The sequence below is a fragment of the Elephas maximus genome, chromosome 20 (genome assembly GCF_024166365.1).
Source record: "Elephas maximus indicus isolate mEleMax1 chromosome 20, mEleMax1 primary haplotype, whole genome shotgun sequence".
Taxonomy (NCBI): domain Eukaryota; kingdom Metazoa; phylum Chordata; class Mammalia; order Proboscidea; family Elephantidae; genus Elephas; species Elephas maximus.
Genome location: NC_064838.1, coordinates 58720190 through 58744493, shown reverse-complemented (window position 1 = coordinate 58744493; position 24304 = coordinate 58720190). Strand labels below are relative to the sequence as shown.

At 40.8% G+C, this 24304-nt stretch overlaps 1 protein-coding gene across 4 annotated transcripts in view; it reads right to left on the bottom strand.

The window, feature by feature from the left end:
* Positions 1-24304, bottom strand: part of CACNA2D3 (calcium voltage-gated channel auxiliary subunit alpha2delta 3) — a 1053043-nt gene that overhangs the window by 721253 nt on the left and 307486 nt on the right. For all 4 annotated transcript variants that reach the window (XM_049863210.1, XM_049863213.1, XM_049863211.1 and 1 more), the window contains exon 4: positions 8340-8399. In XM_049863210.1, the coding sequence (XP_049719167.1) occupies positions 8340-8399 (60 nt within the window). The remainder of the gene's footprint in view (positions 1-8339; positions 8400-24304) is intronic.

Here is a 24304-nt window from a genome sequence, read left to right as displayed (position 1 = left end):
GCATTCTATGCAAATTTTACATAAAATAATAAAAAGTAGCATTTATCACATTTGTAAGTAAACAACAGTTTGTGTAATTATATGTCAATGAGGGCTAAAATTCTGGCTCTCTTTTTCTGTTTCATCTGGATCCTCCTATCCCACGTTTAGCATAATGTCTTGAATACATTAGGTGCTCACTGAATATTTGTTCGAAGAAGGAATAAACAAAATGTTGAAAAACAATTAATCCTACCCTCAGAGAGCTTGCACACTCCAACAAGTTAGTGCCTCTCCATATTGCATTGTAATCACTTGTTTGAAACCAAACCTGCTGCAGTCGAGTCAATTCCAACTCAGAGCAACACCGCAGGACGGAGCAGAACTGCCCCCCACGGTTTCCAAGGCTGTGATCGTTTACAGAAGCAGACTGCTGCATCTTTCTTCTCAGGAGGGGCTGGTGGGTTTCATCTGACAATCTTTCCATTAAGCAGCCAAACTCTTAACCATTGTGCCACTAGGGCTCTTCTATCACTTGTTTACATACCTATATAATGGACAGATCTTTCCAGGACGGCAAGGAGCGTATCTCAGTTTGTGGAATCCTCACAGCCTAAAACAAAGCTTAACATGGCTCTACATAAATGTTAAATTAAGCCAATGAATGCACAGTTATGTGAATAAAATGAACAGGGTAGACATTGATAAGTATCATAAAAGAGGCAAAAATAAAGTGTCATCAGCATTCAAAGGTGAAGATTATCATTATGTAGAAAGCAGATAAAATAATTTTAATTTAGCACTTACAGAAAATAAAGATATTATGCGTTTTCTATGTTTGGGGGTATTTCTTCTGGCTGTGGTGGAGGTGAACCTAGAATCTCCACCCGATTCAAACTTACCCTGCAGGACTTTGCTCTGAGGCTCCCTGAACTGCCAGACTAGTGGGGTCCCCTTGTTCTGCACTTCCATAATACCCTGTACTGCTCTTTCGTGGCATTTATCACAACTGCAGTTTAACCATTTATTTCATCATGAGTTTACTACCCATCTCTCTCATTAGATGGTGAGCTCTGTGAGAACAAAGGCAGTGCCTGACATCCGAGACATCTCCGCTAGCTACCTGTTGAATGAATCACAGCACACGAGTGATAGACCAGATCTTAAAAATCATCCACATCTTACAAGAGCATCATTTTATGGATGAGCCAAGAGGCCACATCAGCAAAGTACTTGCTGTAGATCCGCAAACATACAGGCGGTCCTGTTGGGACTAGAGCTACTAGAACGTAAATTTCCAGACCTCCAGGACAAAGATTTCTCTGTTGGTCAAGCTGAGGTTCCACCTACTGCCATCTTTTCCTCTCATTCGACCAGCAATCAGGGTTATGGGGATAAAGTGTGGCCTCTAAGTAACCGATTAACATGAAGTTCAAAGTCATGACACTGGCCTTATGACAAGCTATAGTGTTCTAACCAAGTCAACAAAAAGTACAGGTGGTGTTCATGTAGGGTGTGCTCATCTCTGTGAGTGCACAGCCACTGAGAAATGACTTCGATGCTAAAAATGCTCACATTTAAATAGTCCTCAGAAACTGGGTTTTCAGAAACTATTTACATTTTAGTCTTGTGGATAAATGACAAGTGGTGAATCCTAACTAAGAAACATCTAATGTAAAATCTTAAATGATTGAGACCAACTGTGATCCCCTAAGCCGGTAAAAAGAATTAAAAAAAAAAAAAAAGAAAGAAAGAAAAGGCATGCTCTCATTGTTTAGGTCAGAAAATCTGTGAAAATTTTCTTTTCCTCTTGTCATTATTTCTCGTACATCTTCCTTGTTTACTGCACAAAAGCCAATTAGTTATCTCTATGAAAAGCACCATGACTAATTCTGAAGCCTGGGTCCTCTGTACCCCCTTTTACCCCCACCAGCAAGAACCTCAACTCCTTGCTCAGTGAACAGCTGGTGGACAGGGATGGGTTGGGGCTTGGAGGAGACGAATACATGAAAAACCCCATGAGGACAGCTCCATTCATGAAGTAGCTCTACAAAACTCTTTCTTCCCTCTTTTTTATGACATGCGATTTTCCCCCAGGGCAAAAGCCTGACTTTCCAGCAGAGAAAAACCCAAAACTAAACACACTGCTGTCATGTGACTATTTGTTAAACGCTGTCGACTCACAGCAACCATACAGCACAGAGCAGAACTGCTCCACAGGGTTTCCTAGGCTGCAATCTTCACGAGAGCAGATCTCCAGGTCTTTTTTTCCCGCAGAGCAGCTGGTGGGTTCAAACCACCAAACTTTCAGTTAGCAACTGAGTGCTTAACATCTGCGCCACCAGAGCTTCTCCAGCAGGAAAAAGCTGTCAGGGAAAAGGACAGCTCTGCTTTGCTGTTAAGGGCTCTATTTTTTCCTTTCTAAATAATTTTATTATTATTATTTTTTAATCTCTTCCAGGAAACCCTGGTGGCGTAGTGGTTAAGTGCTACGGCTGCTAACCAAAGTTCGAATCTGCCAGGCGCTCCTTGGAAACTCTATAGGGCAGTTCTACTCTGTCCTGTAGGGTCACTATGAGTCGGAATCGACTCGACGGCACTGGGTTTGGTTTTTTCTTTTTTTTTTGGTAATCTCTTCCTAGAAAGGCTTCCCCCTTCTTCCCAGTGGATGGTGTTAGACGTTCTAAAGCAAATGCTGTGGCTCCGAAGCCGCCCTTTCTCTCCTCCCCTGGGTCTCCTTCAACACAAAGCCACCACTGCAACAGGGAGCTAGGCGGTACGGGAAGCTGTTCCGGAAGTACCATTAGTCCTCCCACCGCAGAGATCTCCCATCAGCCATCAGCGGTCTTTGCTTCCCTTGCAGTCCAATCCCCTTACCCTCACTTTGAAATCAGGTCACTGTGTTTACAAAATAGGTGCTTGCAGCTTGGTGATGACTGGGAGGGGAGAGAGGGGACAGACGTTCACGACACTTTGGGCCCCTCACCCCGTAGCTCCTTTCCACTCTCAAACTCCTGTAATCCCTCTGAATGTTGCCAGCCTTTAATTTTTCCTATCACTTACAAAACAACAAAGAGAAATTATTATAGAAAAGTTTGTAATAGAAAACGCTTCTGCAGGATACACTTTTTTTTCCACCATGTACCAGCTCTGTGCAGTTGGCACTTGTTTGAAACAGCTTTCAAAGAAAATATGTTTGCGGTTCAAAGATAAGCAGGTTTTTAGTAAACTGTCAAAAGGACTTTTTCTTCTCCTTCCCTGCTAGTGGCAAATCCCAAAAAGAAAGCGTAAGTAGAGGGAGAAGGCACTCTCTCTGAGCTATAAAAGAAGAGGCAGAGACCTAGGTTTCTGGGAATCCATTAATGGCTAAGATAACCAGGGCTAGGACACTCTCCTACCCCACTTCAAATTAGGTTTTGCCATCAAAATACCCAACCCATTGTCATGGAGCCAATTCCAATTCACAGTGACCCTATAGGGCATGGTAGAATTGCCCCACAGGGTTTCCAAGGATTTAATCTCTACAGAAGCTGACTACCACATCTTTCTCCTGCGGAGTAGCTGGTGAGTTTGAACTGCTGACCTTTCAGTTAGCAGCCAAATGCGTACCACCACTGCACCACCAGGGCTCCTTTGCCATCAAAATAGTGAAGGTAAAACACTCAAACAATCCTATGCGATAATTAAGATAGAGGTTTTTGCTTGTTTTTAAAAAGCAACTCTGTTTTAACTATAATTATTATTTCATGTTCGGAATCCACTCCACAGCACAGGGTTTTTTTTACCATAAAACCTATGTTAATTCACTGTTTGAAATAAAAAGGACATTCCATTTGAAGAAGGCCTCTGTTTATATCAATTATAACAGAAAAGTGCCTTAATGGAGATATTACATAATAAAGAACAAAAACAACTAGAGCCCATAAACCACCACGCAGGGGGTTAAGTCAGGAGGCTGAACTGGCAGCAATGTAGAGAAGAAAGCTGGCTAGGCCAGGAAGACCAGGAAGCCCTGTGTCTACACAGGACTCTGCATTTCAGTTTGTTCACACACCCTGCGCTTCAGAGGCTATATTTTGCTCCTTGCCCCAATATAGCTTTTGCACTGAGCTTCTGTTAAGGGTGATGAAGAGTGATGGTTGAACAACATGATGAATAATAAGTCAATGTCACTGAACTGCACATGTGAAAAATGTTGAAATGGCAAATGTTTTCTTATGTATATATGTTGTTAGGTGCCATCGAGTTACTTCTGACTCATAGTGACCCTATGTACAGCAGAATGAAACACTGCCTGGTCCTGTGCCATCCTCACAATCATTATGCTTGAGCCCATTGTTGCAGCCACTCTGTCAATCCATCTCGTTGAGGGTCTTCTTCTTTTTTGCTGACCCTCTGCTTGACCAAGCATGATGTCCTTCTTCAGAGACTGAGCCCTCCTGATAACATGTCCAAATTATGTGAGACAAAGTCTCGCTATCCTTGTTTCTATGGAGCATTCTGGCTGTAGTTCTTCCAATGAAATGTAAAGAATAAACCATCTAATGCCATATTTAAGGACTTCACAGAAGGGACTGCAAATGTCAAGGTCATAAGCCCACAGGGAAAAGTTAAACCTCTGGAGAAACTCTGAGAAGAAATTTAAATGGGAAATAAAATCCTGACAAAATGGAGGCATAACTTTCTTTTTGTAATTTCTGACGATGCTACCAATGAAAAATAAATTCTTCACTTTTAGAGCACAACATGAATGTTATAATGATACCAAGACTTCAACCTAAAGTGAAAGACGGGGCAGATGGTCATCTCTTTTCTGTCTGAGGAACAGGCTAAGTAAGACCTGTAACTCCCTGCTGTACAGTTTAGGAAATTTCACAAAAACTTTCTATTTTTCCCCCTGTAGGAAAACAGACCCCCAGCTCCTTCTGTTCTTCCTGTGCTGACAGTGCAGGGTTCTCCTCAGCATCATTTCATGGTGAGCAGGTGGTAGTACGAAATTTTTTGATAAAAACAATCCACTGGCAGAGGTTGCCAAGAGGTCAGTGGAACCTGGATTAACAATTGATCAGCTCTAATGGACTATCACGGCAACAAACTCAGAGCCCATGTAGAGACTTGCTACCCCAGTAATGGCAATAGGGCTGACACCCAAGCTGTTAACAAATGTACGCTTAATAGCATGGAAGCTTCCGCAGCTTTCAAAACCTTCGTCTAAGCAGAGACGCATTCTCCCATGCACGTCCACTTCATCAAAGACTTCTCTTTTATACCCATCGCTGTCCAGTAATATTGACAGATTATTTCAATATCTACCTTTGAGTTCAGACCACAACTGGATCCTCCAAAATCTGTCTTGTACACACACAGGTGACAGAAAAAGAACTGGACTCCCCTTCCTTGTTCCCATGGGAACAAAAACTATCAAGCTCCAGAGGCTCGTTTTCTTGTATCTATTTTTTTGAGAGATGCAATGCCGCGAGTTTGACAAAGGTGAGTCAGTTGTGCTACACCAGGATTGTACTCGAAAGCTTTAGTAACATGAAGGAAGTCAGAACCATCTCACATGATAACAACAGTTTCAGATAGACAGAAAGAACACGGTCTCTCGGTTGTTGAGCTAAACCACAAAGCATTTTTTCTCTGCTGAAGATAAATAGTCCCTGAAGGCCAATCGTATCATTCCCTTCCCTGTTCCAGCTCATCTGTCCTTAGTACACAGTTGAGCTCAGAGGAAAATTGACTTTGTGAGCCTTAAAAGCCAGATTTTCCAAAAACAGTCCTGACTTCCAATAATATTTCTCATTCTTCTGTAAACTCACTCCCTTCCAGTTAGACCAATTGATCTAAATATTTGGTCCAGAAAGAAACAAGAACTAGGAAACGCTTTTATGTAAAACAGTCCAAGGGTCAAAATCAGGAAATTTAACATTGATACATTATTATTATCTAATGCACAGTCCACATTCAAATCTTCCCAGCTATCCCAAAGTTGTCCCTTTCAAAAACTTTTTTCAGGATCACACGCTGCATTTAGTTGCCATGTGCCTTTCACCTCTTTTAGTCTGGAACAGGTCCTCAACTTCTATCTTTCTTGACCTTGACATTTCTGAAGAGGAGTCCAGCCAGTTGCTCTGTAGAATGTTCTTCGGGTTTGTCTGATGTTTGAATTCAGGTTACACATTTTGGGCAAGAATTCTACATAAATGACCACCCAGATCATCACATCTGGAGGCACTTGATGTCAATTTGCCACATTAATAGTGGTGTTACCTTTGATTACTTGATTAAGGTGGTGTCTGCCAGATTTCCCCACTGTAAAATGGCTATTTTTCCCTTTGAAATTAATAAGCGATTTGTGAAGAGATACTTTGAGACTGTAAATGTTCTGTTCATCAAATTTTTACCCATTAATTTTAGCATCCATTGATTATTCTTGCCTGAATCAATTATTACTATAATCTTCTAATTCCATCACTTCTTCTATTTATTAGTTAGCATTCTACTGTAAGTGCTACTGCAAGAAGGGAACTTCTCATTTATCTATCTATCTGTGTGTTTATTCATTTATTATCAGTGTAACCTCATGGATTCTTATTGTATTCAATGTCACAGGCTAATTAGATTTGAGTTTCTGTCATTTACATCCAGAATATTCCTGAAAAGGCTTCAGCAACTCCTGGGGAGAGTGTGACAGCTTCTCTTGGCAATGCATTCAAGAGATCCTTATAATCTTTACACTTATAAAGATGCTTCCATTAAATCTCTATAGCCCACTCCAGAAAGGACAAACCCTCTGAAGACAAGGCACACTGAAGACAAGTGTGGCTAGTAAATGGTTCCTAGGACTCTGTGGCTATGCCATGTGACTGTAGAAAGACAAGGTTCTTGCTATTCTGCGTGCTCCTCTACCCCTTGTCTTGCAGCTTCTCTCAAATAGCTGTGTCAGCTTCTCCGCACATCTCCCAGTGTTAGCAACAGTCCTCTGAGCTTCTCTACCACCCTGGCTCTGTTCATTTCATACACTGGGTGCTAGGCCTGGAAATGATCCCCAGATGAAGGGCTTGATATTTCTGTTTGTCCCTTCAGATCCATTTCTCACCCTTTTCCACCCAGCTGAAACATCAATGATCCCTCAGGAGGCTGAAACATCAATGACATCAACAGGCTTCCAGTTGGATTTAGCCAGTGGTGAGTACTGGTAAGAGATCAGGAAGCAGGAGGGTGATATTGAGGTATTTGCCCTTCACAAAAATTTCACCATTAACCGCTTGCACCACACTACCAAATATCGGCTCCCTATAGCTATTCCCTGTAGGTTCTGGAAACCACTCCCTCCCTCCCATTGTTCCTTCAGGCCTAGAAATCATAAAGGGTCCCGAGTGTGGCTAGCCCCAGGGTATGACACCACCACTTACTGATTTCTCTCATCCCTGCCCACATGTTTGTAAACAGGCCCTTTTCACATGCTCCTCAATTACTCCATTTGAGTGCACCATGTTTTACCCACAAAAAATACAGATGGGAGTGATGAAAAGAGGTACATCCACAGGAGAGAGATACTGCCAAAGACTGTTATTGCCATCTCTTTTTGTGCTTAAAGATTTATGTCTGCTTTTATCTTCTCCATTTTAATGGAAACATAGCAAAATAAACACCATTCCCTAATTGTGACCACATGCCACTAGAAGAGATATGTTCTAGCAAAGCGGAGAATTAAGGATCAAGATTTGCTTCTTGTATTTTCCTAGCAGTGAGGAAAAGCCACAGAACTCAACATGACAATACAGATAAAAGTTCCTACAAGCAGGATCCAAAGGAACCTGCACGTATTATTCAGTTCCCTCATTTCCTTTTAATATGCTTTCTATGCACGCCAACATCACAATCTCTCTCAGACACAGGTGTGCCATGATCAGATGCAAGATGTACTGCAAGACATTTATTAAACAGACATTCAAATCCCAAGTCTGAACAATTTCATTTTTAAATATAATTAACAGCCAATTCAAGGGTAGATCCATCATAATGTTGTTTTCATTCACTTGAATTTCAAAATGAAGCCCAGGGGATGGGATCTATCTTATCGATTTACTAGTAAGAGCTCTGGGGATTATCCTCAGTTTACCGATTTAATTTCCTCAAAATTGGGGGAGAGTTCATAGAAATCTGGTTACACGCATGATGGAGAAGGGTTGAGAATCACTATCCTGCCTTGTCAAAAGACAGCCACGTTTATTCCAACTGTGTACCAATCTTTCACAAGCTTGCCTGTCTCGTCGTCTGCTGAAGTGTGGCATTCCTGCATGCCTGGCATCCCTCCTTTGGCCATAAAGACACAGAATCAAAGTATAGTCAGTTACCTGCAGGTCTGCATCAAATTCATGCTTCAGGTGTGCTTCCTCTGCAGCCTCCACAAGACGCTGAAAAGACAGAAGGTAACAGTAAGGATCAGAAGTGTGGCCTGACCCCACTTCTACAATGGGAGAAGACTGGTGTTTTTCCATTGCCCCAAAATGACAGATTCTATCCTGGCATGATGTGTCATGTGACCTGGAGCCTTTGCTCCCAACAAATTGAAAATAATCACAACAATGTCAAATTTGGCTTTTAAAAGATCTGGGGGATCTGGATATAGGCGGACTGCCTATGGTGAAAATAATATACTTAGGTCTTCATCCTTCATTGATTAATTCTTCCAGCAAGTGTTTACCATTGCGTGTCTGTAAGTACACATAAGTTCTGCACCTCTTTTCACAATGATTCAAAGACACTGGACCTTGAGGCCCAGTGCTGATTCTAGAACCTACCTAGAGCAGTGTATTTCTGAGGTACAGAAGTCCTTTAGTCAACATTTATTGAATTGAATTGAGTCCAACTCTAAGTGGTCTAACTTTCTTTCCCAGCTGTTTGAAAAAGAATACTCATTTTAATTCCCCCAGTCATTCAAGGTCAATTATTTCTGAACCCAGTTCTACTTTGTAATTATCAGATGATAGGTATTTGCATTTAATGGCACATCAATGCCATTTTGCCAGTCTGCATACCAATAAGAAAATCACTGAAATTAAATCAGTAGCAGTACCCACAAAAACATAACTCTTGTTACTTCTGATAGCCAAGGAAGTTCAAACAACTTACATTCTCAGGAAAACAACTTCATGACATGTCTTCATTTAAAGAAAATCAACTATAAAAATAATTTTTATTTTAATTTGAATTTGCCAACAATATTTCTCATCATGAAAATATAGGCAATAGGATATTGCAGAAATGTCTAATTTAGTGAAATAACATTTCACTGAAATTTCATCAAACCAAAAGGAAAGCCTCAAGATCCAAGCAAAAACTCAACTATTTCTATTTTTCCCATGGTTACTCTTGTACCTTATGCTGCCTTTAACTTGCTTTTTGTTGTCATAATGCAGACCTGTGTTTAAGTCCCTATTTGAGAAATGATGACAATCACAGTAATCCCTAAATGGTGACAGAGGGACAAATGCCCCATATCATAACTAATAAATTGGACAAGAAAATGAATACAATGAAATATATTTGGATGACTTTACCAAAAACCAAACCGGCTGCTACTTAGTCAATTGCAAGTTATGGTGATCCCATGAGTTCCAGAGTAGAACTACACTCCATAGGGTCTTCAAGGCTGTGACCTTTCAAAAGCAGATCGCCAAACCTTACTTCTGAGGCTCCCTGGGTAGGTTCAAACAGCCAACCTGTCAGTTAGTAGTCAACTGTTTACCCGTCTGTGCCACCCAGAGACTCCTTGGTAATTTCAACCCATTGCTGTCGAGTGGATTTCAACTCATAGTGACCCTACGGAGCAGAACAGAACTCCCTCATAGGGTTCCCAAGGTTGTAATCTTTAGGTAAGCAGACTGCCACATCTTCTTCTGGTGGAGCAGCTGGTGGGCTTGAACCACTCACCTTTCGATTAGCAGCCAAGCACTTAACCACTGCACCACTGGCACCAAGGCTCCTCTGGGTAACTTTAGGCACCAGTAATACAGAGAACTGAATCCCTCTCTCTCCACAGCACATACCAAGAAAGACAAAGGCCACCAGAGACAGTTCAACCAAGAGACAGAAATCTTCAGAGGGTCAATAAGGGGATCACCTCTGGTCAAAGATGAGACTCACCCCAGGAGAACATTACAGGCCAGAGCCAGAAGAGCCAGCTCTAATTCTAGCCCAGATGGTAGCTGGCCAGCTACAGATATGAGACCTTGAACACATTCCTTCCCCTTTCTGGCCCTCAATTTCTTCATTTGAAACACACAAAGAGATTTTCCTAGGCCATGGTTCTCAAAGTGTAGTCCCAGTCAAACAACATCAGGTTCACCTGGGAACTTGTTAGAAATAAAAATTCTCAGACTCCATCCTAGTTTTAATGAATCAGTCAGAAAATCTTGGTTTAGGGCCTGGCCAAGCTTTAATCAGGGCTTTGAACTCTTGGTGAGAATTTGCATTTGTAACAAGTTCCCTGATGAGAATTTGCATTTCCACTCCCAGATATACTGAATCAGAATCTACATTTTAATAAGAGTCCCCAGATGATTCTTATGTATAACTTCCTGGGAACATGTTAGAAATGCAAACTCTCACCAGGGGTTCCAACCATACTGAATCAGTTCCAAGCCCTGGTTTTAATATGCCCTCCATGTTATTATAATGTCACTAGAGTTTGAGAACCACTGGCTAAAAACAGCACTTATCTCAGACCTTACTTCGTTCTTCATGCCTTGCTTAATGAGCTTCCTCAACCCTCCAAGGTTTCTCATCTATCTTTTCAAAATCTGTGTATGTATTTATTTTTACTGTAAGACATCAAATTCTTTACAGAAGAGAGGCATGAAATGGAGGGGTGAGAAACAGAAAAAGAAAAATAAGGAGAGACACTGTCTACATAGATTGAGTACATTGGCCAAAATCTTCACCAGGTCATAGTCTTCTTGTAATCAACCTAGTCAATGAAGCTTATTAGCCTCCTGGGATCCCATGATACAATTTGCAAATGTATCAATGTGGACCCTGGCAGATGAGTAACAGGCAGTGATATAAGAAATCTATGTGTTTCTGAGAGCTTATTCACCTCGTCCTGGTAACCGAGTTAGAATTTCTACACGAGTGTCATGAAATCAACTACATATTGAGCTTTATAGTATATACAAAAATTACGCATTTATGAACACTTATATTATCATAAAAAGTCATCCATTGTGAGCATTTATTTACTTAAACACATGAAAGTTTTTTTTTCTTTAACAGAATTCCTTAGTAGTGCAAATGGTTAATGTCCTCAGCTGCTAAATGAAAGGTTGGAGGTTCAAGTCCACTCAGAGGCACCTCGAAAGAAAGGTCTGGCAATCTACTTCCAAAAAATCAGCCACTGAAAATTCTATGGACCACAGTTCTACTCTGACAAGTAAGTATAAGGTTGTAATGAGTCCAAAATGACTTGACAGCAATTGATAACTGGCTAAGTACTGAGAACCCAGAGAAGAAATGTTGATGAAATGTCCAAATAATCAAAAGACAAAAACAAATTTCCCAATGACCAAGACTGGTAACACTGAAGAAAGCAAAGAACTGGAAATGAAAAGAACAAAGCAATGTAGGACCAACAAACAAAAGAACGAGATGGAAATAATAGGTAAGTTGAATTACCATGAAAAAGCTTAGCATGAAATATAATTCTTACATAACATACAGAGTACTGTATTTATATATGTCTGTGGTATTTTTAATCATCTCATATGCCTACAAAAACTGGACAATGAATAAGGAAGAGCAAAGAAGAATCGACGCCTCTGAATTATGGTGCTGGCAAAGAATATTGAATATACCATGGACTGCCAGAAAAATGAATAAATTTAACATAGCATAAAATTTATTTCCACCACAAAACTGCAATACAAGGTATGGGGTACAAGAAGGTAACATATTGGAAGCAATTCAATAATACTATACTAACTACTAAGATCAGCCAGAACACTGTGCGCTGTGCCGAGTACAGTACGAGAATTTGACCCTGGCAGCCAGTTTTTATGCTCGTTTTCTAGTTAAATTTGCTGCATACCCTCAAAAAAAAAAAAAAATTGCTTTATCTCACCCATTTCTTGTTTCCACAAAGATATTTTCCTATCATGCTTACCACAAAGCTTTAGCAAACATGATTCAAGAAAAGACAGTAAACCTGCAACTACACACACTATTTGTTTCATCGTGAGCAAATCAATACTTTGTAACAGGGCTCTTTGAAAGGATGTGCCCTTCATGGAGTCATCCGACCTGCCTTCCGATGACAATGGGGGGGTGGAGTGGGGGCCTAAATTTTTGGGAGAATTCAGGGAAAAGCCCCCAAGAACAGGCTCAACTGTTGTGCAAGATGGTGATGACAAACACCACATTAAGAAGCATGCTCGCAGAAAGAACAAAAGACAGTTGATCTTTCTTCTGAGGCACTCTTACAAAGTTAAGCAAGTTTACAGGAGTGTTATTTAAGAGGGAAACCATGTGCCCTAAATTTACCTGAAACAGAATCCTAGGGACAGAAGTTCCTGCTGTTAATAAAATAAAAATTAATGAAATTATTATTTAACAACGTCAAGATCACTCAGCTTCAAACTCTGATGCTTGCCAGCAGAAAATAGCCTAAAATATCTTTCAAAAAAAAAAAAAATCCTTATTATTTAAGTCAAATGAAGACTGTCTTAAAAATAAGTTTGATATCACTTGCAACTAAGAAAAATCCATTTAAATTTGCTAATATTTAAATTCTTATATAACAAACTACCACTAAGCCTGGGGAAAAGTGTTACTGTATTAACACCTATTAGAAAGGCGGCATACTTTTAATAATAGGAAGTTAATTTTCTCTTATATGAATTCCCTTTTTCAATCCACAGATGGGATTATAGAATCGTGAATGTGGTTTTTAATTAAAATTGAACGCTGGAAATAAACATGGCTTTGAATTTTTTTTTTTTTTTTTTTGAATTCTCCAGTACTCAAAGCTGAGCTTTGAGGTAAGGAAAGACAGTAGTTTTACCCAGAGATCTTTTCCCCTTTGGTGCCAAAGTGTCTTCTGACTCAACAAAAACGATACTGATATACTGGAATATACAACCTGGCTTTTGAATAAAGCACCTACAAGCTGAAAGGTTGTCATAAGTAGATGTACATTTTATTGACTTTTTTGTAGTTCCAAATAACTCTACACTTTTAGTGAAATAAACACAAACAAGAGTGATCTTTATAAATAAGAAATGTTAGATACTATGGACCATGGATAATATTTATAGCCATGGTGAAGGTAAAGCTGCAGAAGGGAATAGCAGAGATATTAAATCTATTTCATTTAAAATCAAGTCTTACTTCCTGTACAACACCACAGAATGGACAGTCTCCGATTTCTTTCACCACAACATTTAAGTCAAAACTGGGGTTAAAGACATCATAGAGGTCAAACTTTTCATCACGGTCCAGAAGAAGAAAATAGGACACCAAGTCAAAGTAAAAAACTGAACTGGAAAAAGAAAATGATCTTTCTGGTTCTACTTATATTTTTTTGTTGTTGTTGTACCTGGTCATTTTAGTTTAATGGAGAAAAGCTAGAAAGAATGTGTGATAAGAAGTGAGAAAAGTAATGGGAAAACGTGATTACACAATCAAAGTAACGTATTACTGGCCTCCTGCTGATTCTATCAGAATGAATAAATTGTATATAAATGATTTTTTTTTTTAAAATAAGTATCTCTGAAATGGTGATGGAAGGCAATTCTGGAAGAAAACCCTCAAAGAAAAATAAATGTAAAAACCATAAGGAGGAGCAAAGAAAAAAGTTATTTTTATTTATTATGCTAAAACTAAAAAGATTTGGCTTGTAAATGGATGGTGGACTTTAACAAAGGTTTCAAAGCACTTAATATGGTTAGTGGTTGTCAATTAATGCTTTGCAACAATACATTTAAGACTCAAAGGCAGGCCTGTTCTCACCATTTTTCTGAAAGGAGTAAGTAATTCTTTCTCAAATAAGGTTTAAGCTCAATTGGAGGGACTCTGAAGAACACTTATGTTTATTAACATGGATTTGGGGTTCAGTGATGGCTAACTTGGCACTAGCTATTGAATGGTCATTATTACCATAGTCAGAGATCACATGACTGCTCCTCCAGCTCAATGAGTTGAAGGAACATGCAGAAAACAACCAAGAGGAGGAATCGGGAAGTACTAATAATTACCATCACAACCACGACCAGTGTGGCATGGTTCATCTTTTCTCTTACACTAGATTCAGTGGCTTTCATTTGAAGGGCTAGAGTTTGGTGGAGAAGTTACACCTTTTTGCAAATTAGTGTGCACATGGGGTTAATGCTATCCCAGCACCATATTGCCTGGCAGGATTTTAACTCAAGATGTTGACATTTTACAGAGATGAAGACAGAGGGGTGTCCTGTCCACACACAAATTTCATTCTCAATAGATCGAGAAACAAAATTAAAATTCTCTATCCTGATTAGGAGCTGTTAGCATATCAAAAGGTATCTCCAGGAACCTGAGCAAAATGAGATTGAGTTTCCCGCTCCAGGACTGATTTCAAACACTCCTTTCTTGTATGAAACATCAGAAACCATCAGATTAAAAGCCATTAATTTGAGAAAAAAAGGAAGATGCTTAACTGTACACTCTTATTCCTTCTGGTGTTGAAATCCCTTTCTGCTCTCAGGATAGAGTGTTTATCACCAGACTGACAGGGTAGACTCATCTTTGCTTTTGTCTTTGTTGCTTCTGAGTAACCAGATAACAACTATTTCCCAAAGGGTGGGACTTGTACCACCCATGAGCCATGAAGCAGTATGAGGTAGTTTACAGAAGGGTGAGTGTGATCCTAATAATCCACAGTTTTCTCCTAATTTTAAAATGGATGATTTAGAGCTTGACATAACTAATGCCATAAGTTTTTTGTTTTTTGTTTTTTTTTATTATTATCTTCATTTTATATATGAGGAAACTGAGGCTTAGCAAGGTTAAGAAACTTATTCGGGGTCTAGTAGGTATCCACAGTAACACAGCTAGTAAGTAGCAGAGCCAGAATTTGGACCCCGGTCTGTCTCCTGGTTTTCCTACTGCCTCATAGGTCAGTCTCAGTATCTTTTTTTTTTTTTTTTTCTTCTTTTTTTTTTTTCTATTTTTTTTTTTTTTTATAATAACTTTTATTAAGCTTCAAGTGAACGTTTACAAATCCAATCAGTCTGTCACATATAAGTTTACATACATCTCACTCCCTACTCCCACTTGCTCTCCCCCTCTTGAGTCAGCCCTTTCAGTCTCTCCTTTCTTCACAATTTTGCCGGCTTCCCTCTCTCTCTATCCTCCCATCCCCCCTCCAGACAAGAGTTGCCAACACAATCTCAAGTGTACACCTGATATAATTAGCTCACTCTTCATCAGCGTCTCTCTCCCACCCGCTGACCAGTCCCTTTCATGTCTGATGAGTTGTCTTCAGGGATGGTTCCTGTCCTGTGTCAACAGGAGGTCTGGAGAGCATGACCGCCGGGATTCCTCCAGTCTCAGTCAGACCATTAAGTTTGGTCTTCTTATGAGAATTTGGGGTCTGCATCCCACTGCTCTCCTGCTCCCTCAGGGGCCCTCTGCTGAGCTCCCTGTCAGGGCAGTCATCGATTGTGGCCGGGCACCAACTAGTTCTTCTGGTCTCAGGATGATGTAGGTCTCTGGTTCATGTGGCCCTTTCTGTCTCTTGGGCTCTTAGTTGTCATGTGGACTTGGTGTTCTTCATTTTCCTTTGCTCCAGGTGGGTTGAGACCAATTGCTGCATCTTAGATGGCTGCTTGTTAGCATTTAAGACCCCAGACGCCACATTTCAAAGTGGGATGCAGAATGATTTCATAATAGAATTATTTTGCCAATTGACTTAGAAGTCCCCGCAAACCATGTTCCCCAGACCCCCGCGCTTGCTCCGCTGAGCTTTGAAGCATTCATTTTATCCCGGAAACTTCTTTGCTTTTGGTCCAGTCCAATTGAGCTGACCTTCCATGTATTGAGTGTTGTCTTTCCCTTCACCTAAAGCAGTTCTTATCTACTGATTAATCAATAAAAAAACCCTCTCCCACCCTCCCTCCCTCCCCCCCTCGTAACCACAAAAGTATGTGTTCTTCTCAGGTTTACTATTTCTCAAGATCTTATAATAGTGGTCTTATACAGTATTTGTCCTTTTGCCTCTGACTCATTTCGCTCAGCATAATGCCTTCCAGGTTCCTCCATGTTATGAAATGTTTCAGAGATTCGTCACTGTTCTTTATCGATGCGTAGTATTCCATTGTGTGAATATACCACAATTTATTTACCCATTCATCCGTTGATGGACACCTTGGTTGCTTCCAACTTTTTGCTATTGTAAACAGAGCTGCAATAAACATGGGTGTGCATATATCTGTTTGTATGAAGGCTCTTGTATCTCTAGGGTATATTCCGAGGAGTGGGATTTCTGGGTTGTATGGTAGTTCTATTTCTAACTGTTTAAGATAACGCCAGATAGATTTCCAAAGTGGTTGTACCATTTTACATTCCCACCAGCAGTGTATGAGAGTTCCAATCTCTCCGCAGCCTCTCCAACATTTATTATTTTGTGTTTTTTGGATTAATGCCAGCCTTGCTGGTGTGAGATGGAATCTCATCGTAGTTTTAATTTGCATTTCTCTAATGGCTAATGATCGAGAGCATTTTCTCATGTATCTGTTGGCTGCCTGAATATCTTCTTTAGAGAAATGTGTGTTCATATCCTTTGCCCACTTCTTGATTGGGTTGTTTGTCTTTTTGTGGTTGAGTTTTGACAGAATCATGTAGATTTTAGAGATCAGGCGCTGGTCGGAGATGTCATAGCTGAAAATTCTTTCCCAATCTGTAGGTGGTCTTTTTACTCTTTTGGTGAAGTCTTTAGATGAGCATAGGTGTTTGATTTTTAGGAGCTCCCAGTTATCGGGTTTCTCTTCATCATTTTTGGTAATGTTTTGTATTCTGTTTATACCTTGTATTAGGGCTCCTAGGGTTGTCCCAATAATGCCATAAGTTTTTTGTTTTTGTTTTTTTCTTATTCTTTCCTGCCTGCCTTCTCCTTTCCGCATACTTTTGCTAAAGGACTTTTATTCTGTCAGGCCACCTGTGACTTACGACCCTCCATGTGCAGAGTAGGGCGCAGATGTCTGGCATATATATCTTTAGCCTGTTAAGGAGATGTCCAGCATGTATCTCTTTAGTCTGATAAAGAATCTCTTATAATTATCCTGCAATGAATAACTCATCCAACCATGCCATCTGTGGGCTGCAAAGACTTCTAACCCTTGTAAAACTCATATATAAGCTTTAATGTAAAACTGCCTTTCGGGACTCCATAAAGACAGCCTGTGTTGCTGTCAGACTTTTTGTTGGTGCCACCTCCTAAATAAACATTCTCTCTGTTTCTGACTTGGAGTACGTTTCACTGGCTCGAGTATTCCAGGGCACAGATCCTAATTGGGAAACACAAAAGGATACGCACAGGGGAAGTGACCATTTTAACACAGACGGTTAAGTGCTATAGCTGGGGAAACAGGAGTCAAAGAATGTTGCTAGGAGGCTAAGGAAGCTTCCCAGAAGAAGTGACATTGAAGCTGAGCCTGAAAAGAAAACGGGAGGTAGCCAGGGGAAGCAGAGATACTGAAAGATTGTTTCAGCCAATGGGAACATTCCATGCCAAGTTTAGGAGGCAAGAAAATGTTCTGGAAACAGCAATTAATTCAGAATGGCTACAGGTCAGAGACCTATACAGAGGCTACATCGATGATGGGACAACCCTCAGAAGCTAACCCAGGACAAAATGATAACATGGAGAGAGGGACACAATTAAACAAGAAGAGATCCAAGACATCTTTCACTCCCACCCCGAAGCACTGGAACTGCAGTTAGAGTCATATCTGAGGGCTTAATAATATTCAGTAATCCTTACTGATACAAATGTTTTTACTTTCCAGTTCCAATAGAAATGACACACATAAATCACCGACTATCAAGATGATTGCTTCTTTAAAGAAAAACAGTTTTTAAGGAGCCTTCATTATTTCTTTGTTCCTGCAGAACAAAGAAAAGCTTTGTTGGACACGAATGAACGTTTTCTATAAAATGACCTTCTGCCTGAAAGCTGCAAAGACTGCTTCTGCTTTAAAGACGGCAAACATTTCAAAGTAGATTATAAGAGCTAATCTATAAAGTTTCCAGAAAAAGCAGGTAACAGGACAATAGAGCAAACACATTTTGTGTGTAGGCAGAGAACATTTCTACCCTTCCCTCCACTCCTCCCCGTTCCTGTCTCCTTCAGATTGTATAAGGCTACACTAGCCTTTTTAGAAGACAAAATAACTCTAGTGTTTACATCAGAAGACACAATCAATAACAAATTATCTTTGTTTCCATTGGAGATACCCATTATCAATTTGAAGCTGATTAAATCAATATCCGTTATCACCATAGATGGCCAATTTCTAACCAAAGCCGTCCTAGTCTATATCTAGGGTTGCATTTTCCAAAGTGTGGCATTTACAAAGCTCTTGAAGATGGAAATAGACAAACTTTGCTCAAAGGGCTGCCCAAGGGCCCAAGTTAGCTCAGGAGGAGGTAGGACAAGAAGACAACATTATGTTTCAGCCCAAGTAATTTCTCCAAATGATCTAGCATTTTAAAGTACTATCTTCTGCTTGTGTACCTCTCCTGGGGGTGGTTTAGAGTTGATTACCAAAATCAAGGCTATTTAACCACAAACCTTTTAAAGTGCCCCCAAAACCCTACAAGTTTATCAGTAACTAAGCTACTCCCTTTGTGGGCAATGGAACTGTCATTAACTTCCTGAGGGGACAGTCCAGGATGAGTAGGTGCTATGACATTAAGCCAGTTTGAAACACGAACATTTGTTTCTGCCACATGGGAACAGCATATTACTGAACGCTCTGACAATGGTGAATAAAATTCTGCTCTAGTCCTTAATTATGTCTTTTCCAGGGCTTACTCAGAAGGTGTTACTAGAACTCACACTGGCAGAGCACTGAAGATATTGTCGAATTAGCCAAAGAAGATATGAACATCAGCACCAGATAAGATAAGGCATAGCCAAGTTAACGAGGTGTTGGTAAGAAGGCTTGTTCTACCGAGAATTTCCATTCCTGGTTGAAGCATTAAGTTTTCTACCACTTTGGTTCAATTTAATGTAAGAAGTATTTACGGAGAACATAATAGGTAACCAGAACTGCACCAAGAACTGTGTGGGACCCCAAGAAATGGATGACTTAATCTTAGCCTTCAAGAAGCTTTTGCTCTTTTAAATGTTTTGGTACAGTAAAATCAGAACAGGTCTAAAACCCAATGACAAGGGTCTGAATTCAGGTTTTCCTCCTCACTAGCTGCTTGACTCCAGAGAAATGTTCACTTCTCTAGGTCTCAGTTTTATTATCTAATGAACTGAAGGGATATCATCTTCCCTCTGTACCTCAATGTGTGAATTTGATGAGAATGTACACATAAAACATTTCCTAAAGGGTTCCACACAAGTGTAAAATATTACTCTGAGGGAGACACAGGAGGAGACAAGATTTTCCTGCATAAAACAGCTTGATTGGAACAAGGCAACTTCACAGTCTGTGCCTCCCACGGCTGACTCTCATACAGGGAGAACTTGGAACAGCCCTCCAAGTTCACAGTTACATGGAGGTTATGTGAAAGTTAATTCTGCTTCCAGGGAAAGGACGCCAAACCTCGTGTTCTAAACACAAAGCTGTGCACCTGCTCCTCCAGGACTGGTTTTCGGCATCATCCACCACTTTTAGTTCTTTTTCAGCTTCAGCGGTAAAATCTGTAATCAGTGAGGCTGAAACGCAATGAGCAAGGGTCTTTATCAAAAGGTTTGATGGATGTCCTCAGAATGGCACAAACACAGAAATTAAGCTTTTGGTCAAAGCAAGCTCCTTTGACAGATGGCACTTTTGAGACATAGAACAGGGTGGCAAGGGTGGCAGGCAGCTCCTAGCCCCCAGGCCCCAACCATGACCAGGGAAGGGAATTTTCCCTCCTCCTTGAAAATGGAATAATGCAGAACAATTCCCATGTCCACGCAGATTTAACCTTCTCGAGATGGGTTTTTATTAAATTTGAAGCAGGGAAAATGCTGTTCCAATCCCCTCTTTGTTCTTTTCTTCCCTCCCTCCCTCCCTTCCTCCTTCCCTCCCTCCTTCCCTCCCTCCATCAAAATATTTACCAGGCAGCTTTAGTTTGGAAGGGAACATACTGTGTTGGTCCAGAGAGCAAGCTCTGGGGTCAGACAACTTGAATCTGAATCCTAGCTCCTGCACTTTCATGCCAGTACCCTGGGCAAAAGTTCTTGGCACACAGTAAATGTCCATTAATGTTAGCCCTTATTATTACTGACAGTGATAATGAGGATGATTAATCATGTGAGAGAAATTATTCTAGGGGATTAGGATATGAAGATAACCGACACATTCGCAGTTCACTTAGGGGAGGATAAGCAAGTAATTAGACAACGCGATGTGGACTATAATACGAGGGCCACACCAGATGATGATAACAGGGAACATTTACTGAATTCTACACTTACTATGTACCGAACTATACTTTAGTCAATTAGTTTCATCAAAAATCATCACAACCACCTTATAAAGGAAAATCCTAGATATCAACCCAACTTTATAGACAAGGAAAACAAAGGGCAGAGAGGTTAACGTGTTAGGAAAACTCAAAACAGGAAGCAGATAACTCTGCCAGGGCATGGGGTACCAGTGTGGAGAAGGTTTCACAAAGAATGGGTCCATGAGTCCAATTTAAAGGATGACTAGAAGTTAAGCAGATGGTCAAAGAAATGATGCGGAATGGTCCTACTCAGAAGGACCAGCAAAAGCTCTAAGGTAGGAGCCTACTGTGTTTGCATGGAACGCAGAGGTGGAAAGGCACAGGGGAAGGGTGTGGGCAAAGGGTGTGAACGGCAGGCAAGTGCAGTTCAGGCGAGAAGGGCTAAGTGGTGCTGTGTCCTCTGGACAACTGAAGTACTGAAGAGGTCTGACTGGGCATAAGGGAAACATGATCAGACCTGAACTTTAATCTTTAAAATTAATCTTGTAATGGTGTGGAATAAGAGTTAGAAGGGGCTAAACCTGAAACAAAGAGAGACCGAAGCAGAGATAGTGCTTTAATGCTATTTATTCCACAAATACGCCAGTCTATCAGCAAGTCTGGCGAGTTCCTTCTCTAAAATATTTGCCATGTTTCACCACTGCCTCTCCAGTTATAACCCTAGTCAAAACCACTGTCATTTCTCCCCCATCCAGCCTCCTAACTGGTCTCCAACTTCAACTCTTGTGCCTGTTGTCCCTTCTCTCTGGGGCTTCCAGAAGGTGTCTTTTACGAATAATTCTGATGGCATCACTCTCCCATTTAAAACCCTCCAATGACTTCACATTAATCATGATCATAACCTACTAGGCCCTTCATGGTCAGTCCCAGCACCCTCAGTTCCACCTCTTCCTCCACTGGCTCCAGACTCCCAGCCATCATTCTGGCCCCAGACCACCAAAGGCTCATCTCTGCCACCCTTGCTGTTCTCTCGGCCAAAGATGCTCTTCTCCCAGATTCTCCTATATTTGCCTCCTCATCAGTCATTCCTCAGCTCAAATGACTTCTTCTCAGAGATGCCATCCCCAGCCACCCTAACAAAACTGTGGCTTACTTAGTGCTTAAAACAGTGCCGAGCACATGGCCAGTGCTCAAAATACAGTTAATGAACAAATTAAATAACACCTATCATTCACCCTAGTATGTGCCAGGCACTGTTTTGGGGTGGGAATATAAAGTTTTCAAGACAGAGATCCTGCCCTCACTGATTTTATAGTCTATATAGAAAAAAAGAAACAGGTGACCACAGCTCAATGTGATAAGGGCTACAGAGGAGGAAGGGCGGGCTACTATGGAAGCCCACTGAGAGATGAATTAGATCAGGCTAAGGGGGTACAAGGCAGCCTCTTACTTGAGACCTGAAGGGTAAGAGTTAGCCTGGAAAACAGAGAAAAGACATTCTGGGGTGAGGGAACTGTTTGTGCAAAGGTCCTGAGGTAAAGAAGGATATAGTAAATCCAGGCAATTACAAGTAGGTTAGTGTATGGGGCTTTGCAAGGTTGGAATGTGTGGGGGAAGGTAATGAAAAAGGAGGCTGGAGAGTTTTTTTTTTTTTTAATAATTTTTATTGTGCTTTAAGTGAAAGTTTACAAATCAAGTCAGTCTGTCACATATAAGCTTATATACACCTTACTACGTACTCCCACTTACTCTCCCCCTAATGAGTCAGCCCTTCCAGTCTCTCGTTTTCTGACAATTTTGCCAGTTTCTAACCCTCTCTACCCTCCTATCTCCCCTCCAGACAGGAGATGCCAACACAGTCTCAAGTGTCCACCTGATACAAGTAGCTCACTCTTCGTCAGCGTCTATCTCCAACCCATTGTCCAGTCCCATCCATGTCTGATGAGTTCTTTTCGGGAATGGTTCCTGTCCTGGGCCAACAGAAGGTTTGGGGACCATGACCGCCGGGATTCCTCTAGTCTCAGTCAGACCATTAAGTATGGTCTTTTTATGAGAATTTGGGGTCTGCATTCCACTGATCTCCTGCTCCCTCAGGGGTTCTCTGTTGTGCTCTCTGTCAGGGCAGTCATCCGTTGTGGCCGAGCACCATCTAGTTCTTCTGGTCTCAGGATGATTTAAGTCTCTGGTTCATGGGGCCCTTTCTGTCTCTTGGGCTCATAGTTATCGTGTGACCTTGGTGTTCTTCATTCTCCTTTGATCCAGGTGGGTTGAGACTAATTGATGCATCTTAGATGGCCGCTTGTTAGCATTTAAGACCCCAGACGCCACATATCAAAGAGGGACGCAGAATGTTTTCATAATAGAATTATTTTGCCAATTGACTTAGAAGTCCCCTTAAGCCATAGTCCCCAAACCCCCGCCCTTGCTCTGCTGACCTTTGAAGCATTCAGTTTATCCCAGAAACTTCTTTGCTTTTGGTCCAGTCCAGTTGAGCTGACCTTCCCTGTATTGAGTATTGTCCCTCCCTTCACCTAAAGTAGTTCTTATCTGCTAACTAATCAGTAAACAACCCTCTCCCACCCTCCCTCCCACCCCCCCTCGTAACCACAAAAGTATGTGTTCTTCTCAGTTTATACTATTTCTCAAGATCTTATACTAGTGGTCTTATACAATATTTGTCCTTTTGCATCTGGCTAATTTCACTCAGCATAATGCCTTCCAGGTTCCTCCATGTTATGAAATGTTTCACAGATTTGTCACTGTTCTTTATCGATGCATAGTATTCCATTGTGTGAATATACCACAATTTATTTAACCATTCATCTGTTAATGGACACCTTGGTTGCTTCCAGCTTTTTGCTATTGTAAACAGAGCTGCAATAAACATGGGTGTGCATATAGCTGTTGGTGTAAAGGCTCTTATCTCTCTAGGGTGTATTCCGAGGAGTGGGATTTCTGAGTTGTATGGTAGTTCTATTTCTAACTTTTTAAGAAAATGCCAGATAGATTTCCAAAGTGGTTGTACCATTTTACATTCCCACCAGCAGTGTATAAGAGTTCCCATCTCTCCGCAGCCTCTCCAACATTTATTATTTTGTGTTTTTTGGATTAATGCCAGCCTTGTTGGAGTGAGATGGAATCTCATCGTAGTTTTAATTTGCATTTCTCTAATGGCTAATGATCGAGAGCATTTTCTCATGTGTCTGTTAGCTGTCTGAATATCTTCTATAGTGAAGTGCATGATCATATCCTTTGCCCACTTCGTGATTGGGTTGTCTTTTTGTGGTGGAGTTTTAACAAAATCATATAGATTTTAGAGATCAGGCACTGGTCAGAGATGTCATAGCTGAAAATTTTTCCCAATCTGTAGGTAGCCTTTTTACTCTTTTGGTGAAGTCTTTAGATGAGCATAGGTGTTTGATTTTTAGGAGCTCCCAGTTATCGGGTTTCTCTTCGTCATTTTTGGTAATGTTTTGTATTCTGTTTGTGTCTTGTATTAGGGCTCCTAAGGTTGTCCCTATTTTTTCTTCCATGATCTTTATCGTTTTAGTCTTTATGTTTAGGTCCTTGATCCACTTGGAGTTAGTTTTTGTGCATGGTGTGAGGTATGGGTCCTGTTTCATTTTTTTTCAAATGGATATCCAGTGATGCCAGCAGCATTTGTTAAAAAGACTATCTTTTC